General features: G+C 38.4%; 1 protein-coding gene across 8 annotated transcripts in view; it reads left to right on the forward strand.

The window, feature by feature from the left end:
• Nucleotides 1-17,130, forward strand: part of PWWP2A (PWWP domain containing 2A) — a 33,780-nt gene extending 16,650 nt beyond the window's left edge. For 5 of the 8 annotated variants that reach the window (XM_070569125.1, XM_070569124.1, XM_070569128.1 and 2 more), the window contains one exon: nucleotides 1,232-3,910. In XM_070569125.1, the coding sequence (XP_070425226.1) occupies nucleotides 1,232-2,915 (1,684 nt within the window). In that variant the 3' untranslated portion in view covers nucleotides 2,916-3,910. Of the gene's footprint in view, nucleotides 1-1,231; nucleotides 3,911-9,250; nucleotides 9,398-12,247; nucleotides 12,368-14,855 lie in introns of those variants that run through there. The other 3 variants (XR_011525094.1, XM_070569126.1, XM_070569130.1) reach the window with 3 other exon arrangements.
• Nucleotides 17,131-18,529: the final 1,399 nt, after the last annotated feature.

An 18,529-nucleotide genomic window follows, 5' to 3' on the forward strand; every position in this document is an offset into this window, starting at 1 on the left:
GCTGATCCTGGGTTCTAAGCACCTGTGCCTTAAAGGATCGACATTAGCATTGTGTTGTGTTTAATACTGTTTGAATCAAATAGTGCATAAAATTAACATGTTAGTATGTACATGATGAATTTATTTGGTAGTGTGATACTGTTTTATGTGCAGGAATCTGAGGATAGCAAGTTTAGCTTAAAGATTCTTGATGTTTAGCCCAGACAGGTTGAGCCACAATTATTTCTAATTCTACATGAGAAATTAGGTTATTGACCCCTGCTTTATTAGAAACTGAGAATTGTAAAGATTTGTTTCTATGCCAGTGCTTTGCAAACTGGATCTGGACCCATAAGGGAGTTTTGAAATCCACTTAATGTGTCTGATTAGCATTAAAACAAATGAAATAGACCAGAGTAGAAAAAAATAGCATTATATATCACATAACATAAGGTTAAGTATTTAGTGAAATTTTTGCTGAATTGTATGTTTATTTACTGTATGTATATAAGCGTGCATGTATACATACATAATTGTTCTTATTGGATTGCAATGTGAAAATATTTCCTAATGTGCGATGTGATTTTAAGAAGTTAGAAGGCCACAGCTCTAAACCTGTCTGGTTTTAAAGTGATTTGAGTATCTGAATTTCTAGTATTTTTGTGTTCTTGTAGTTGTGGGGAGAGGGCTGTGTGGATGAAGGGCCTAAGGGTTGGGATGCGAGAGTAAAGGAGCAGCTGTCCTGGAATCTTTAGCAATTAACCAATAAAGTTGAGATGGGATTTTACTGAATCAGTGTTTTTGGGTAGTTAAGGCTGAACTTGTTTTGTGAAGCTTTTGAAAGCTGTTATAACCAGGGGAAGATACGTGTTACAGTTTTACAGTTCCATTTCCTGGACATGCTGTCTTCAGTTCAGTGAGCGTAATATTAGATGACTCTTCATATTAATCTATCTGATAGAACATCCCTTCTGAGTCAAGACTCAAAAGGTCTCTTACATTAGATCAGCTGTCCTGGCATTGCTTAGAGCAACCATTTGAGTATTTCTATTTGCACCTAAAATGTAGGACCAATAAAATGTAGGAGGGCCTTGGGACTTTTGAGAGGAGGTGGCCAGTAGATTCTTGTTTTGTTCTTTTATATGAAATAGTTTTCAGGAAAGGTCATACAAATAAACATTAGGTGTTGTTTAAGAAATTGAATTACAGACGTAACTTAATGGCTTCTTTTTTTCTTTCATTTCTTTCAAAGGTTTGGGCCCCATGGGATCCCTGTGACAGTATTTCCCAAAAGGGAATATAAGGATAAACCCGAAGCCATGCAGCTCCAAAGTAATACATTCCAAGAAGGGACAGAAGTCCAGCGTGAAGCGAGTGGTGCTGTTCCTGGGGATCCCTCTCCTGTCCCGCCTCCTGAGCCGAGCTTGGCTGAAAGCCTGTGGACTTCCAAACCACCTCCTCTCTTCCACGAAGGAGCACCTTATCCTCCCCCTTTGTTTATCAGGGACACATATAACCAATCAATACCTCAGCCACCTCCTCGGAAAATTAAACGACCCAAACGAAAGATGTACAGGGAAGAACCTACTTCAATAATGAATGCTATTAAACTACGGCCCAGGCAAGTCCTGTGTGACAAATGTAAAAACAGTGTTGTTGCTGAAAAAAAGGAAATTAGAAAAGGTAGTAGTGCAAGTGACTCTTCTAAATATGAAGATAAAAAACGGAGAAATGAAAGCGTAACTACTGTGAACAAAAAACTGAAAACTGACCATAAAGTGGATGGGAAAAACCAAAATGAAAGCCAGAAAAGAAACGCTGTGGTTAAGGTTTCAAATATTGCTCACAGCAGAGGCAGAGTAGTCAAAGTTTCTGCTCAGGCCAACACATCAAAAGCTCAGTTAAGTACTAAAAAAGTGCTCCAGAGTAAGAACATGGATCATGCAAAAGCTCGGGAAGTGTTGAAAATTGCCAAAGAAAAGGCACAAAAGAAGCAAAGTGAAACCTCTACGTCCAAAAATGCACATTCAAAAGTCCATTTCACACGCCGCTATCAGAATCCTAGCTCAGGTTCCCTTCCACCCCGGGTTCGTTTAAAACCACAAAGGTACAGGAATGAAGAAAATGACTCCTCTCTGAAGACAGGACTTGAGAAAATGCGGAGTGGCAAGATGGCACCCAAGCCCCAGTCTCGCTGCACCTCTACCCGCTCAGCAGGTGAGGCCCCTTCAGAAAATCAGAGTCCCTCAGACGGCCCTGAAGAGGCCAGCTGTGAGGTTCAGGACACAAACGAAGTGCTTGTGCCTGGTGAGCAGGAGGAACCACAGACACTGGGCAAAAAGGGCAGCAAAAGCAATATCTCTGTTTACATGACCCTAAATCAAAAGAAATCTGACTCTTCCAGTGCTTCAGTGTGTAGCATTGATAGCACAGATGATCTGAAATCCTCCAACTCTGAGTGTAGTTCTTCTGAAAGCTTTGATTTTCCTCCAGGCAGTAGGCATGCACCTTCCACCTCCTCCACTTCCTCCTCTTCAAAGGAAGAGAAAAAGCTCAGTAATTCCTTGAAAATGAAAGTCTTTTCCAAAAACGTCTCTAAATGCGTCACACCAGATGGCAGGACCATATGTGTAGGGGACATTGTTTGGGCCAAGATATATGGCTTCCCTTGGTGGCCAGCCCGTATTCTTACTATAACTGTGAGCCGGAAAGATAACGGCCTTTTAGTTCGACAGGAGGCCCGTATTTCATGGTTTGGGTCTCCAACAACGTCTTTCCTTGCTCTTTCGCAACTCTCCCCCTTTTTAGAAAACTTCCAGTCACGCTTTAATAAGAAGAGAAAGGGCCTGTATCGCAAGGCTATCACAGAGGCAGCTAAGGCTGCCAAGCAGCTGACCCCTGAAGTGCGGGCTCTGTTGACACAGTTTGAAACGTGAACATGGACAGTAAGGTAGGCAAGAACCATTGGAAGGCGCCACAGATCTCCTAATTTAGTTAGGAGTAACTTCTATGAAATAGCCTGGCCAAATTGGAGAGAGAAATTGCACTCAGTTGGCTGCTTTTTTTATACTTACCTTATAGCCATTTTTAGACTGAGAAACTTAAACTGAACAAGCAATCAAATTTTGTCTTAAGGAAGTGAGATTTTAGCAGTATTTTTCAGTTTTGACGTCTAAAACCATCCCAAGGCATAGGAGCCATAGCCTCAACTGAAAATGAATTTTCGCAGGGACTGTTAATTGCCATTTGTACCTAGTACTGTGTGTATGTGTGTATATATATACAGACACGTACATATATGTGTGTGTATATACACATATATATAAAATATAGCCTGTCACTATGTGACACAGGTTGCATATTCGGGATTGCAGTAAGGGCTGGTGAGCTGGGGGGAATAGTGTGGATATTTAATGACTACTTGCTTTTTAATTAACGAACACTTAGCCTTTCTATGTGCATAATGGTGCAAGAATGGCGCATAGGTGTCTGAAAAACTGAGATGCTTGCTATTCAGTTGCAGACTGGGTAACTATCCCAGTATTTGAGATTGAGACTGTCACAGCTGGCTAGGTTTGAATCATCACTCTCTCTCTTTCGTCCAATGGTTATTTAACAAAAACTTTCAAACTTCTGGTTTGGGAGTTTAGATAGCTTTGTCTTTGGATATGTAAATAGTCGATTGCTGAATTTGGTCAGATTTCCTGACTGGCTGTTCCTAAATTCTTAGGATACGTCCTAGTAAATTACACTTTGTGAATTAATTGTCATATGTGTAATTGTTGCATTTTGGATGTACCTAATTTGATAATTTTTAAAAAATATTTTCATTTAAGGTATCTGTTTGCAGGTCAGAAAATGAGAAAATGTAATTGTGTAATGCTCTGAAATGTAAAAAAACAAGCTGTAAATAAAATCAACTAAATCCAAATTATTTGTGTGTGTTTCTCAAAAAGCTTTGAAAAATTTCAAGTTGGTAGAAAATTATTCTTTGTAATAGTTTGTAGACGAAGTGAAAAATCAAACTTTTATTTTCCTATTTTCCCTATCAGAGAATATATTATCTGAGCGTAGGTAAAATCAAATAGTAAGTGATTAATCAGTATACTCTTAAAATGAGGTTTTGTTGTATAGAGGTCTGATATGCTTCTAGATTTGAGACCCTCCTCCTGCCAATTTCTCATAAATGTGTGGGTTTTAATTTTTTTGTTTTTAGCCTTAATATTTCACCACATGCTTCATTTTTTAAAAAAAATTTATATTTGGGTAATTAGAACCAGTCTCTTTTCTGCTTGGTCTTCTGCCTCAAGTCTCATTGCTGTTGGGGCTGGTAACTTAGCCTACTATTTTCTGCATGGTCCATCTGTCCCTACGATTTGATTTCTTTGCATTTTTAGCTTTGTATTGTTAGTGAAAAATATATCTGATTGCCTCTGGAGGCAAGTTTATCCCAAGATTTTTAAGTTGCTTTCATACTTTTGTGTCTAACTTTTAAATTTGATACAGTGTCAGTTTGACACTTTTGGAAACTTGAAACTTAAAGAGCAACTTTTTGCAGTTTTCTAAGTAATCCAAGTTGAAATATCTTAGTTACTGTGGAATTAATGATGAAAAGATTAATAGAGATTGAAAATCAATAGTCTGTCAGCTTCCTTAAGATTATGGACTTCTATGATTTATGTACTGATTTCTGCAAAAGCAAGTAGAATTTCCTCTGAGGAACTCAGTCAATGCTTTTTGATTATAATAAACACACAATTGAATAAAAAGATGTTTCACTTGAATAGAACATATTCTTTCCTGCAAACAGAAACAACTATACTATTTTTGAAGTTCTTTGATTATAACAGGTTGAAAGAAGTTCACAGCGTGATTGAGGAGTTTTAAGGAAGTATCTTAAATTATTTGAGTATTTGTTTCAGATTAATAAACTTGTTCATTCAGATATATTTGAATTACAATTTCAGATTTGAATTAGATTTCAATCTAAAGCTCAGAAAGACTTAAACAGGGTAGTGCAAAAAGTCACCTAAAATATGTAATTCAAAGTCTTTATGTAAAGAAAGATCCAGGTGAGTTTATCATAACATAGTGGTTTTGACAGGATATTGGTAATCAAGTCAAGTGGTTTGGCAAATGTGCTCTTGTGGCATAAATCAGATTTGATTTGTTTCAGAAGCTATGGGAAAAAAGAAAGAAAATAATAAAATCATGATTGTTGAATACAAAAGTAACACCCAGTTTCCTCTAGTCCATCCCTTTGAGGAAAGGTTGAAGCATAGTCACAAGTGTGCATGATCTCTAATTATCATGCCGAATGATCCCTCCATTCTAAACTGGCAGTTTGGCATATTTTATCTGAAGTTTAGGGAATAGGGAAACAAATTTTAAAGAATTTCTGTAGTCTTAAAATATACATTCCATACACTAATCCAATAGCTGCACATTAACGTTTTACTCAAATAGAAATTTCTTAAGCAGCCAGATAAATTTGTCTAGTGTCTACTGCAGATGGAGATGGATTTGAATTGGGGGAATTGTAGCCATTTTTCTTTTACATTTTTCTTTAAAATGATTAAAGGAGGCATTTACTCTTTGTACAGAGATAACCAAATGGGTTTTTCCCTCTTGCAGAGAGAGAACTCAGTTTAGGCCAAATCTCCAGCCATCTAAGAAAAATGGCTAAAACTAAGGATTACAAGGGGAGACACCAGGTGAAGTAAGAGCTGTCCAAAAAGCCAAAGATGGGGCCGGCTCTGGCCAAGTGGGTGGGTTCGCGCGCTCTGCTTCAGCAGCGTGGGGTCTCCCTGGTTTGGATCCTGGGCATGGACATGGCACTGCTCATGTAGGCCGTGCCAGGGTGGCGTCCCACATAGCACAGCCAGAAGGACCTACAACTACAATATACTACTGTGTTCTGGGGGGGCTTTGGGGAAAAGAAGAAAAAGAAAAAGATTGGCAACAGATGTTAGCTCAGGTACCAATCTTCAAAAAAACCCCCAAAAAACAAAGATGTCTTTATTTCTAGAAATTCTCAGAAATTTAAAAGCATCAGAGTATTTTTCCCTTTTAGTTTTCTAGAATTTATAGACCAGAGAGCTGACTGTTTATTTGAAAGGAAATATCTATTTGACTCATTTATTTGTGGAAACAGAGACCTAAAATGTATCAGTGAGATGAAGTAGAATTCACTAGTCTGAAGCCCATTTGCATGACTTGATGGTGTGTCTCTCTGGTTTTGATGGGAAAATCTATAAGTAGTAATTTTAGATTAGTACCAAGACTAGACAGGAATATACATCTGAAGACAGACTGCAGGCAAAGAATATGGAACTGTTACTGAAGTCAACTAAATGGATATGTTTGCATTAGTGGGTCTGAGTTTCTAATTTACAAAAGATTGAGATGCACCCCTATTTGAGCAGGTTGTACTTAATACTGGTTATGTTGAAGGAAAGATACACATTTACATTCTTTTATATGCATATACATACCTTTATATAGAATAACTCAATTGAAATACCTTAAGAAATCTATAATTTAAATCTAAAATTAGATTTCCCTTTTAAATTGTGAAGTTTTCTGTGGTTTGTGCTGGATTGATTCACTTTGTTAAGTACTCATAACAGAGAAGAAACTGGCATATGTCTGGTAAAGTTGATAATGTTTTGATTCAGGATATTTTGACTTGGGCCCAGTGATGGCCTCCAATAGGGAATTTGCCAGAGAGAAGGAAGACCCTATATCTAAGTTGGGACAAATTTAGTGTTTGCTTCGGGATTGTATTAATATGGTTGCTGTTAAAACAATCTCTAACTGACAGGCGTAACACGGAATTTAGAAATAGAAGAAGAGGCTAGTGGTGTACCAATTGCCAGGAGAAAATAAAACAGCTAAGCTACATTAATCACTTTTATCTGGTTCTGGCTTAGTTAATAGGCTCTTCATATTCTGTATTTACAGTTTGTACACTTACTGTATTCATTCAACGGAGTGAATAGAATTAAAAAATGAAAGCTTTAGCAATTAATATGCTCTGTTGTGCTATTTTGAATCAAGGAATAGGAAGTTTAAAGTCATGGTGATATAGATGGTCTATATATTTTTAGTTTTCCAGGATGTCTTGGTGTCTTTATCTTGCATAGTTGGCACTAAGATCAGAATAGAAACAGTTCAACTTTTTTTGTTTAATCTGTACTCAAGAGACTTAACATTTATAGATTCAAGGATTTTTTCACTTTACTTGTGACTTTAGGTAGAAATAATTTTCTCCTTGTCATACTAATAGAGCACTGTAATTTGTGTTTTATGTTTGGTATTTTAAAAATTGTCATTAAATGTACCTAACATAAAATTTACCATTTTGAACATTTTTTTAAAGGGTACAGTTCTGTGGCATTAAGTACATTCACATTGTTGTGCAGCCATCACCACTATCCGTCTGTAATTTGGTTTTTGATAAAAATCTTTTAAATTTGGGATGGTATTGTTCTAAAAGGTGTTTGGAAATTAAGTCACAGGAGTGTTTTTCTTGGTCAAGCCCTGTGATAGGAACATGATGCTGGCAGCCTGGCTTCCAGGATTCCTTCCTAATTAATCTGCAGTCTTGGACAGTGCTCATAATGGTGCCCCCATTTTTAAGGACTAATCGCCTCTTGGTGAAAGTTTTAGGTGAATTAGTGTGCTTGCATTTACCCACTAAGTACTCTTAAGAGTCGGTTTAGGTTAAAACCATCCCCTCCCAGTGACAAAAACAATTGTTTTAGACAATCTTATGAATATGGAAACCATTTTAATAATTTTAGTAATAGAATTAGTTAGTTTCCAAAACTTAAATTATTTACATACCATCACATTTTTGCCATATTTTCAAATTTGCGTACTCTTACTTTTTCCACTTATTATGCCAGTACAATTAATGGAAAACAAATATGCCTTGATATATGTAGATAAATCTATTAAAATTCTGAGATCATTTTGTGTACCACACTTTAGTAAAAATATTGATTTAAGTTAATTTTTACATCATGCCTTTTAATCCATCTTGGGATGGATTGAGTCAAATTTTAATGCATCTACTTAATCTCTGAAAAAACTAACTGCCAAACTTGAGTTTTTTCTTATAGATGTCTGTGTTATTATGGCACAAATTACAGATTGGTTGTAGGGAGATATAAAGGAAAAGAAACTGTAGACTCAAAAATAATCAGGATTTATCAAAATGCTGAATTTGTGAGTCAAATTATCATTTTCCAGCTGAATAAATTAGATGGTTTTTGTTTGTAAAACAATTTCTTAAACCTTTCATGTGAAGACAGATCAGTTTTTAAATACCTGGTCTTAAAACTTGACTTAAGCATGAATTAACTATTTTTTCTTCAAATTCCTGGTATTTTTGTAAAGTCTCATTAAAAATAAGCTGAGGGGCCAGCCCGGTGGCGCAGCGGTTAAGCGTGCACATTCTGCTTCAGTGGCCTTGGGTTCACCGGTTCAGATCCTGGGTGTGGACATGGCACCGCTTGGCAAGCCATGCTGTGGCAGGCGTCCCACATATAAAGTAGAGGAAGATGGGCACGGATGTTAGCTCAGGGCCAGTCTTCCTCAGGAAAAGGAGGATTGGCAGTAGTTAGCTCAGGGCTAATCTTCCTTTAAAAAAAAAAAATGGCTGTGAAAACACAGCCATTATGTAAATACTGAATTTTCCTTGTACCATAAGAATGTGACAGTTAACATCCTTTTATTGCCTTAGAAATCTGAATCTTAACCAGAAATCATGATTTAAAACTCCTTATACTTTTTTCTATCCCAGTGTCAGTATCTAGAAGGCAAACTGGATACTCCATAGCTAAAGTGTTATACTGTTGTCACATTTTTTTCCTTTTCATGTAAACTAAAAAACTTGAAATTATAATGCATATCAAGTTTTAGCAAGGGCTTTTTTTTTTTTTAATATGTGAGATAATTTTGTAACTCTGAGTGTCCCTATTTATTTCTCTCCAGCACAGAGATTCACTTAAAAGCTATTGAAAAGCCTAGAAGGAATATAGCTTTTTCCCCTGGTAAAATATAACAGAATTTTTGCTTGTCTGAGAATGTTTTTGTAGAAATGTGAGGGTCATCCTGTTGAGTGTAGAAGATAGAAAGGCATACTCAGGAGTCTATAACTCACCGCTGATGCTGGTGAGCTGGAGCATTCATTAACATTTGTGCACCAGTAGTGCCCAATATCATGTTTTTATTGAACAAACAATCATTCTCTTCCACTTTTCAGGCACATGGTTGAAAGTACAGGTGCTTGAGCCAGATTTCCTAGATTCAGAGCCTGACTTAGCTCTGCCACTCCAAGCTGTGTGATCTTAGGCAGGTGACCTCAATGTCATCATCTGTGAAATGAAGAGAATAATAGTACCTCCTCAAGGTAATTGTGAGAATTTAAATATTTAAAGCAATAAAGTGCTTGGCACAAAGCCTGTGTAAATACTTGCTATCATTACCACAACCACCACTTTTCTGTGTCTGGCATAGAAATTTCATTCTGGTAGCTTGGTATTTCTGCAACATACACTCAGTACAAACAGAAAAAATGTTATGTTACCTGGAAATTACAGTAATCATAGTATGATCATCCATAAATATCTAGAAGCAGGCATGAACTATTTCCAGCTGGCATTTGTGGAAGGCAGCTGGGTTGGAGGTCATGGAGATTATAGTGAAGGAGGATGCATGAACGTTGTATTTCAACTCTTGCCCCATTCGTTTAGGGATGGCGTCAGTTCCAGGAGTCTTAGTCTTCCACGTCTGCTCTCCCTTATGCCAAGGACAGGGGCTGACATAGGAGGGATGGTAGTCTCGACCACTTCTCGTCTCAGAAGCCTGGCACATCCCAAATCCTTCCAAAGAGAATGAGAAGTATCCTCCTAGCTGGTGGGGCTCAGGGGCATGTCCTCTTGGGAGAGCTTTTCCAAGGTATTAGAACCACAAAGCTACACTTGTCAGCTTTTAAGTAGCAGAAATTAGCTAATTTGCACAGATGCTGTGTTCCCCTGGGATTCTGGCGTTTTATTCTAGTATTTTGCCAAATGGTGAAAAAGTGGACGTTAATTCGAACATTCCCTTTTATTTTTTTACTGCTACTGGTATGATTGAGTAGGAGATTTTTTCCCCTTCCTAGGAGGGAAATACCTCGCATTCCAAGGCCTTGATCTGTGTGCGTTGTGGCCGTATATTCCAGAGGGTAGTCATTTTTACCCATGGCTCATTTTTGAGATGCTGTTGATTACAAACCTGTGATTTCCCCCCACAGTGTAGCTTTTAGCAGGAAATCAGGCTGGAAGCGGTACATCTTGGTGTGAGTCCTGGTATGCTGGGAAGAACTATGCGGTTTCGTAAAGCCCTAGAAAAATAACTGGTCAGAGAAATAGCACTGGGCTAGAAAACCAGAATGTCTCTTGTAAAACAATAATATTCTATTACTGTAGAATAATAATTGAATAGCTATTTTTCTAACCAGTTACTTATGCTTTTTCCTGCTTGGTCATGTTGCATCATACTATACTGTATTAAGAGAAAATTTATATTGAATGTTCAGTCATTGAATAAGTGCATGTATATAATCTTAATTCTTTAGGTTTTAATTCTGGGCTTTGCCACGAGAGCATGACCTTTTCTGCTTCCTTCTTTCATACACTCTAAAAGGGAAATTGAATGTTTGTGTATCCTGTTCTTATCTGCCCCTTATATCTCTGCTGCCTCCCAGGAATAGTTGCCATGCTTGCATGTAAGCTTTCTCTTAAGGACAAAATAAGTAATTTCCAATGAAATCGCTGCCTTTCCTGAGGGTTTCTCTCCATTTAGTGCATCACTGCCAGGACTCCCTGACTCTTCCTAATGGATCCTGTGCATGTGGTCAATTTCTAAAGAAATACTCTTGAGACCCTAAAAGCATCGAGGGAAACTCATCTTAAACACCAGCAGAAAAGAATCATGCGCCAGGCCCTGTGGACCAGAGACTGGCAGGTTAATAGTTCCTGTGGAGTTTGAAGGGATGGGAGGGGGAAATAAATGCACAGGGAAAGACCATCTGCTCTGAGGCAGCTTCTTGACTCTTGACTAGAATCAAAAGGAGGTTCTTCAGAGTGATTGTGGAACGCTAACAAGTTGTACTTATGGAAGGAGAGGTTCAGAGATAAATTGTGCCTTCAGATTGCTTTTATTCTTGTGTGATTGCTGTTAGGTTACAGTTAATAGTAATACTTATAGTATATTAAATATACCTAAATAGTATAGTTAAGTTTTCCTGGAACAAAAGGGTAAATAACCTCATTATTAAACTTCATTTAAGAAAATTGTTCTCTGAGTTAAAATTCAGAAGTAATTATGTTTATAGGTCAGGTGTATAAATTATCTCCTTTTCAGTGTCAGAAAAGCATTTTTAAAGTTTTTAATTATGTGGTACTGCTTCTGATTTAACTTGCCATTTTAAAAATATTTTATTATAAGGACTGAACATTGTCTAAATCAGTGATCCCAGAGTTGCCTACACTGATGTGATAGATGAATTGTTTATTTATACTTAAAGTAGGGAAGTAAGCAGACAAGCAAATATGTTTAAAAAAATAAGGCTTAAAATAGCAGTCCTTTATTTGAAATATGCTTAGTATTTGAAGTCTCTGTTCTGAAAGCCTAAGTGAGAAAGCTTGTCTCGTCACACTTATTTCAAGCAGGTGTGATCTCGCAGTCTGTTCAGCCTCAGCAGTATTCGCTGGTGGGCGCTGGTGGGCACTGGCATTAAAGGAGAAAGGGATTCAGGCAGTTTTTGGTCATTCTGCAAAACAGGGTCTCTGAACTCCTTAATGATGAGTTCAAATACGAATAGGGATGACGACTTCAGCCCTCCGTGAATACTGAGATCAGGATTCCACCGCTAGGCTAGTGTTAGGCTAGGAAAAGTTTTTTGTGGGGACGTTAAATGTGAGTTAGCATTGGAGGGCCACATCTCGGTGTGCCCTGAGGCATTTTGCTGCTGAATGGACTAGGGCCGGAGGGTGCCCTCTCCTGGCCAAGGATGGTGTGTACACACCTTGAGTCTGTTTTCCTTTAGTACAAAAGCTTCACATTCTGTGAAGCCAGCAAATTACCTAGAATAAATTCATTATGAAGATTCAACTGAATTTTGGTCTTATTTTTAAATTTTTCTTTTTTGGTAAATGGATTAAAAAGAACTTGAATGACTGCTTTATTTTTGTTAACTTGGTTTTTTCTACCATAGGTCTCAACAAATGGCAGCTATTACATCAGACAGTGACGAGTGCTGCTGCTCCCTTACAGTGTCTGACAGACCACTGTGGATTCAGACTGGGAGCATTGAAGTTAACAGTGAAACGGGCAGGTCTGTCTGTGCTAAGCCCTGCCACAAAGTGAAGAGGGCATCATGTCATTACTTGATCATTCCCCAAGTAGCTTAGGCTAGACGTGAAACACTTCATTAATTGCTTTTTCTTAGTTTTCATTGACCCTGGTAGCTAGGTGTACTTCATGTAGGTGAGAGTTCTCATGAGTGAAAATAACTTTCAACTGATGTTACCTGCTGTGGAAAAAAGTAGAGCCAGCCTCCTTCCAGCTTCCATGAATTGAGAGGCGTTTCTCTAGGGTGGTAGAAGTCAGGCGTCATCGCAGATTATGTCAGATAGCAACAGAGTCTCCATGGAAAGTCCAACAGTGGATTTCTTTATCTTTTCACTATCTCAATCTTTCTTTGTCAATTTATATTCATTACTTCTTAATGTATATGTAAGAATATATATAACCATATATGAACATATATATATATTCTTAGTGAATTAACTTCAAAACCATTGTCATTTACATAAGACAAGTCAAAGCTCAGAGGGTGGCAAAAGATAATGCTGAAATGTAGTTATAATCTATTTAATTAAGTACATTTATTAAAACCTGTTTGGATACGCCTAAGAGGCTTATTTTGGGCTTATACAGCAGGAAAAGTTTAGGGATTTTTGTGCTGCTTTTGAACTGTGATCTTTTCGCTTTCCTGCATTAAGGCTGTGTAGCCCTCTGGCGTCAGCGGCCACTGGAGAGCTGTAATTGGGCTGTATCGCTGCATTTGAGCTGTAGTTTGCAAGCTGGGTCGGAATGGCACATTCGGGAGGAGAGACTGAGGCTGGGAGATTTTGGACTCTTACCTGTATGGGATGGTGGCCACCCTTGCAGTGATCTCTTGAGGGAATCCCGTTTTTTTTAGGGTTTCGCTCCTCTCATAGGAATGGTAAGATCTGCTTCAATCCTTGGCTTTCTTGCCAACTTGAATAGGCCTCACTAAGGTTGAAGCCAGATACTGAGAGAGTCCTAAGTAGAAGTAAATGGAATTGTGCATGGGATTGGCTGTTTACCTTTTTTCCTTTCATTTTATAAAATGGGGACATGTACTTCCAAAGTTCTTTGTGAGTCTACATTTATTAGTAGTATACTTATATTAGTATAATATCTGTTTTTAGAAAATAAAAACTTAGCTCGATGTCAAATTTTAAAACAGTTAATCATTCTGTTTCTTCAGAAGCAAGGATTACCTTCACCTTCCATTCTGATATGTGCAGTATTTGTGCTTCGTAGTAGCTTTTCATTGTTCTAGAAGAAACGTGATAGAAGCCCTGTGAAATTTATCTTACAGGCCTGCTCCAGTAAGTGAAGGAGGCACAGCAGCCCTGGGAAGTTAACAAAAGGCCAAGAGTTCTATCACAGAATGGGAAAGATGCCTACTTTGAAATGTTTGAAAGAAATATCGGGAAGGATAGGGGTGGTTTTCCTTTTTTCCTTTTTGCATTCTATGTTTATTTTGTCTGTCGTTATTCCACTGAAAATACCATATCTTTGGTTTAAAAATACATTTGACCAAAAAAATCATCTTTCTCTTCACGGGTCACCTCTTTTGGAATTCAAACTTTTAGTGGTACTTAGGCCCCCAGGTTTGAGAGGCATAATCAGAGATTATAGAGGGTTTCAATGGGCTTCTTACCACATGTTGTATTAAAGGGAGATTGGTGATGTTGGGCATTGTGGTCACTGGTCGTCATTCTGGATGTTGGGCTACTTGGCAGTGATTTTTATACGCTTTGCCCTTTATAAATGTTCCGTTGAGTCCTGACTTTTGTTGGAGGTGTGGTGCAGAGTGCCTCTGCCGACACTCCGGTTTGCTGGTGTAACGAGGGACACTGTGGTCAGTCTGACTAGCGTGTGGAAGTTGCCCTCTGGTTGTAAACTGGTGCTCTTGGCGCCTTCTGATGTGCTGTGTCTGCCTCTGAGGAGGCCTCCTCCACGCCCCTCTCTTTGGCTTTTTGCATATATGTAGACAGTGTGGTCTGCAGCTGATTTTTACACAGCCTCGTTTTGTAGGTAACTTTGTTCGCAGGCCTGTGGCGGCCTGTGCTAGAGGAAGGCTGCTGGTGCCCCCAGCGGTCCGCGGCTGCCAAGCTCACTTGCAGAGTTCTGGATCGTTACCCGAGAAATGGCAGCATAAAGGACAAAGCTGAAATTCACCCTTTATTAGGCAAATATTCATAAACAAGTATTTTTAAAAATACACTCAAGTGCAGATTGACTGTGTGAAGGTGCCAACCATTTTATTTGTGTTGGAGCTTGGCCAGATATACTTCAGAAATAACATGAATGCTTCTGGTGGTTTAGAATGGCATTAAGTTGTTTTCTCAAAAAAATAATGGTCATGTTTAACTGATTTAAAACAAAAAATTAGGTGTGATCCCACAATCTATAAAGGGCTTAATTTAAACAACGAGGACATCATTTTTCTCATATAATTACTTGTGCTTAACTACATTTTCTTCCTTTTCTTTACTATATTTCAGCACAAAGACATTAGCAGGCTGCTGGTTTCATGGACCTGTACCGCAGTGACAGAGAACACCAGAGCATCAGGATGAATGCAGTTGGAGACTCAGATTGTTCAAGCTGCACTAAGAAGTACATGTCAAGGCAGTGGTTAACATCAACGGTCTATAAAGGGGCATTGCAAATCGTGCTGTATTAAACCGAAGAATAGGCATTAGGGAAATATTTTATAAAAAATGAACTATTGCAATAAATTGAGCATGAGATGAGGAGAAAAGTGATGTGAAATACGCATACAAAAACCTTGAGTTTTATGTCTGGAGAATCAGTGACAGTAACATCTTTTGAACGTGAAGTTCTTATCAGTACAGTTTGGACAGGCGTAAAAGGCATAGGAGGATGGCCGAAATGCTGAAATATTTTTCATACTAAAACTTTGTGCTTACTTCAGTGTTTGTTAATCAGTTCAGCTATGAGCAGAGGTTATTTCTCAAATGGCTCTCCTCTGAAACAGCAGTAGTCACACATGCCGAGGCCAAGGTTTCCTTCAGGGTGCCACTGGAAACGGGAGAAAAGATTATCTAACATCCTGCTAAAAGGATGGCAAAGTGCCCCACCCCATCCCACAAAGAATTTGGATCTGTTCTTTAATAAAGCAGGGCTGTATTATCTTGAATATATGTTTGCTTGTTGGAACATATTAAGATGTATTTATTTGCCACCAGTATTTAACATTTTGTGCACATTTTTATAATACATTCTTATCTTTCAAATTCTGACTCAGAGTGGATAGGCTAGTGCTGATCTTGGAGTGAAAATGTATACTCTAGGAGCCAGTTCTTAATTCTACTGAGCTGGAAAGGCTTTTTAGTATTCTCCCTCTCCTTACTGGTTTCCTCTAGTTTAGAAAAGGTGACAATATCTGAATTTTGATGTGGACCTCTCTTCACGAAGAGCCCCTCCTTCTAAGTGCAAGAAATTCTCACAGGGGCCAGGTGGGACTTCGCCCAAAGAACAAGCAGCGGAAACAGACCCATTCAGGATGGCATCGAATTCTTCATGCCTGGAGCATGAATTCTTATCAATGGAAACCGTAATGTTTTTCTTGTCTTTAGAAAATACATATTATGAAAAACCTTAATTTTTCTTTTTTAATGAATGGAGAAAACATTAATGAGAAAACCAGATGGACCTGTTAGTACTACATTTTTAAGGCATTTTATATTTGATGGTGCCATGCTTTTAATAATAAAACAAGTTTTTTAGCGGCAATACTGATTTATTTTTTAAACCAGAAAGATAATCCATATTGATTACTTAATATAAAAAAGGGGGAAAATGCCCAAAAATAAAAAAATACAAAATTCATTTGAAGCAACATAAGAGATAACTAACTGAGCATTTGGCTCAAGTGTCCAAACTTTCCCTAATCTTACTGTATAGGTGTGGAATGAATAATGTCACACTCAGGATTAATAAAAGGTTCTGGGTGAGTTGAGAACATTTGCTCTAACAGACGAGGATCTGGTTTACGACTCGAGAAGAAAGGGTAAGCGGTCTTGCTTCTAGTGAGTTTAATACAAATCCTAATTACACGGCAAGTTATTAAAAGTGTTGATCACATTCTAAAATTGTATTTTTGGAAAATTCTTTATCATGAAGTCATTATACAGTTGATCAACTCTGGAAGAAGTCAGCTTGGAGCTGTAGCAGCAGGGGTTCTAAAGAAGATGTGTACTTCCGTGGGGCCCCCGCCCCGCAGCCCTGGGGCTTCAGCCGGGTCTGTCCTGGTCATTCAGGTACGGACCCCAGCTGTACCTTTCAGGCTCACTTCAAGAACCAGATGGCCCCCGAGCTGTGGCAGATTGTATATGCAAGATTTTTAAGCTTCAGAATTCTTTATTTGTGCAGAGTGATGGAAATGACCAAGAAGTAATATAAAGGCAAAAGAATTGGGAGAGGTCAGATTTTAAGTATCTAAATATTTTTTCTCATGACAAATTCTCAAAGGTGTTTTGTTATAAACCAGATTTTCATTTTGTAAAAAATGAAACTTGGTGGTATTTAAAATCTAGACATACCATGTTGCTGTTTCACGTTCATTGCTTTAGTTGCTTAATATTTAAGCTTTGCTTCATGCTGCCTTTGTCTGTATTTCAAATCTTCACAAGCCTATTTCATTTTGTAGACTTGAATGACAAAAATTGTTTCTCATCAAAAGTATGCTGAGACTTAAATGTTAAAGAATGTTGTGTAACATTTATCCAATAAAGTCTTGATTTTTTTTTTTTTAATTTAGTTATTTAAAAGCTCTTTACTTTTTAGGAGTTAGGTTTTAAAGGTTATTATTTTTTTAACTGTTAAAGTCCAACCATAGCTGTTTTAAGTAGTATTGCTTCCTTATAGGAGAACGACCTGTAGGCTTTTAATCGTTGGGAGCTTTGATGGGGCCTCTTTATGGACAAGGATAGAGGAAGGGGGAATAATTAGGACCCTGTGCACAAACATCACTGTTTTCTTTTCTGGTGGAAACAGATAACCTACCCTTCAGAGTTGGATGTAATTAAACAAACATATACTGGTGAGTTTTTTAATTTTAAGGAGTCCTGCCCTTATGGATACATGGTTCGTTCTTTAAAAGCCCAGCATGTCCAATGTGAGGTCAAGTGTTTGGCTGGAAACACTCAGCTGTCAGGAAAAAACTAGTCTCTTAAAACCTACAAGACAGTGGAGATTTTTTAGGACTGACCCAGAAACTTCTGTCAGTGTACCTTTTTTTACCCCCATTTGAGTAAAGCAATCCTTTAGAAGGCTGCCTGCTATTCCAGAGTATACATGGAGTCTTTAATCTCATACGTTCTCCCAGTTCATTTAAATGAGTGTAAAAAGGAGGCTACTGGAATCTGGCTCTGTGAATATCCTTTTTTCCCTCAAGTTTCCCTCTCATGAAAATGGAACTAGAGAAAACCAGGCATGGTAAACAAGCCACGTGCACAGCATCTGGGAAGGCCTACATGAGACCCCTCCTCCCCCATACCACTCCTGATCACGTGGTACACGTGTCGGGCTGTTTGCACACATGACTGCCAGACAGAGGGAATGAGTGAGAGAACCCATGGATGCAACTTAGGATCTTTTTGGTGCTGTCTTCAGTCAAGGAAATATGATAAGTTTAGGTTCATGCCCTGGAGTCACATACGGGCTGTGCCAGTGCCTCCCTGAGCATGCTGGGTATGTCTCTGCGAATACGCACTAGATAAAAGGAAACTGTTTCCTGCTTTTATAGCTGATAGCTCCCTTCTCTTTTGCACAATGATTCTTCCTTCAGTGCTCTGAACAGAGCACACTGCTTCTTAAGCATACTTTCTCTAGTGACGAGTGTGCTACCAAATCTTTGTTTATTCAGTGAAATTTCATGGCCTAACAGCTCCTTTGCTTTGATATTGAGAAGGTAATGAACCTGGAGTGAAAGAGAATACAACTCAGGAATACCGTGTCAGAGGAAGAAAGAGCTGGCTGCACACAGTGGCTATGTCACTGTCCCTAAGAGTTAAGAAGACTTGTACATCAGCCCTTTCATCATTCCCACATGAGGCGCGCACGACTGTAGAAGCGACCTTCTAGCCGTAAGGAGGGAAACTGAGGTGGTGCTATTAAGAGGATGCTTCAATACGAATAACCTGCTGTAGTC

The sequence above is a fragment of the Equus przewalskii genome, chromosome 13 (assembly GCF_037783145.1).
Source record: "Equus przewalskii isolate Varuska chromosome 13, EquPr2, whole genome shotgun sequence".
Lineage (NCBI taxonomy): Eukaryota > Metazoa > Chordata > Mammalia > Perissodactyla > Equidae > Equus > Equus przewalskii.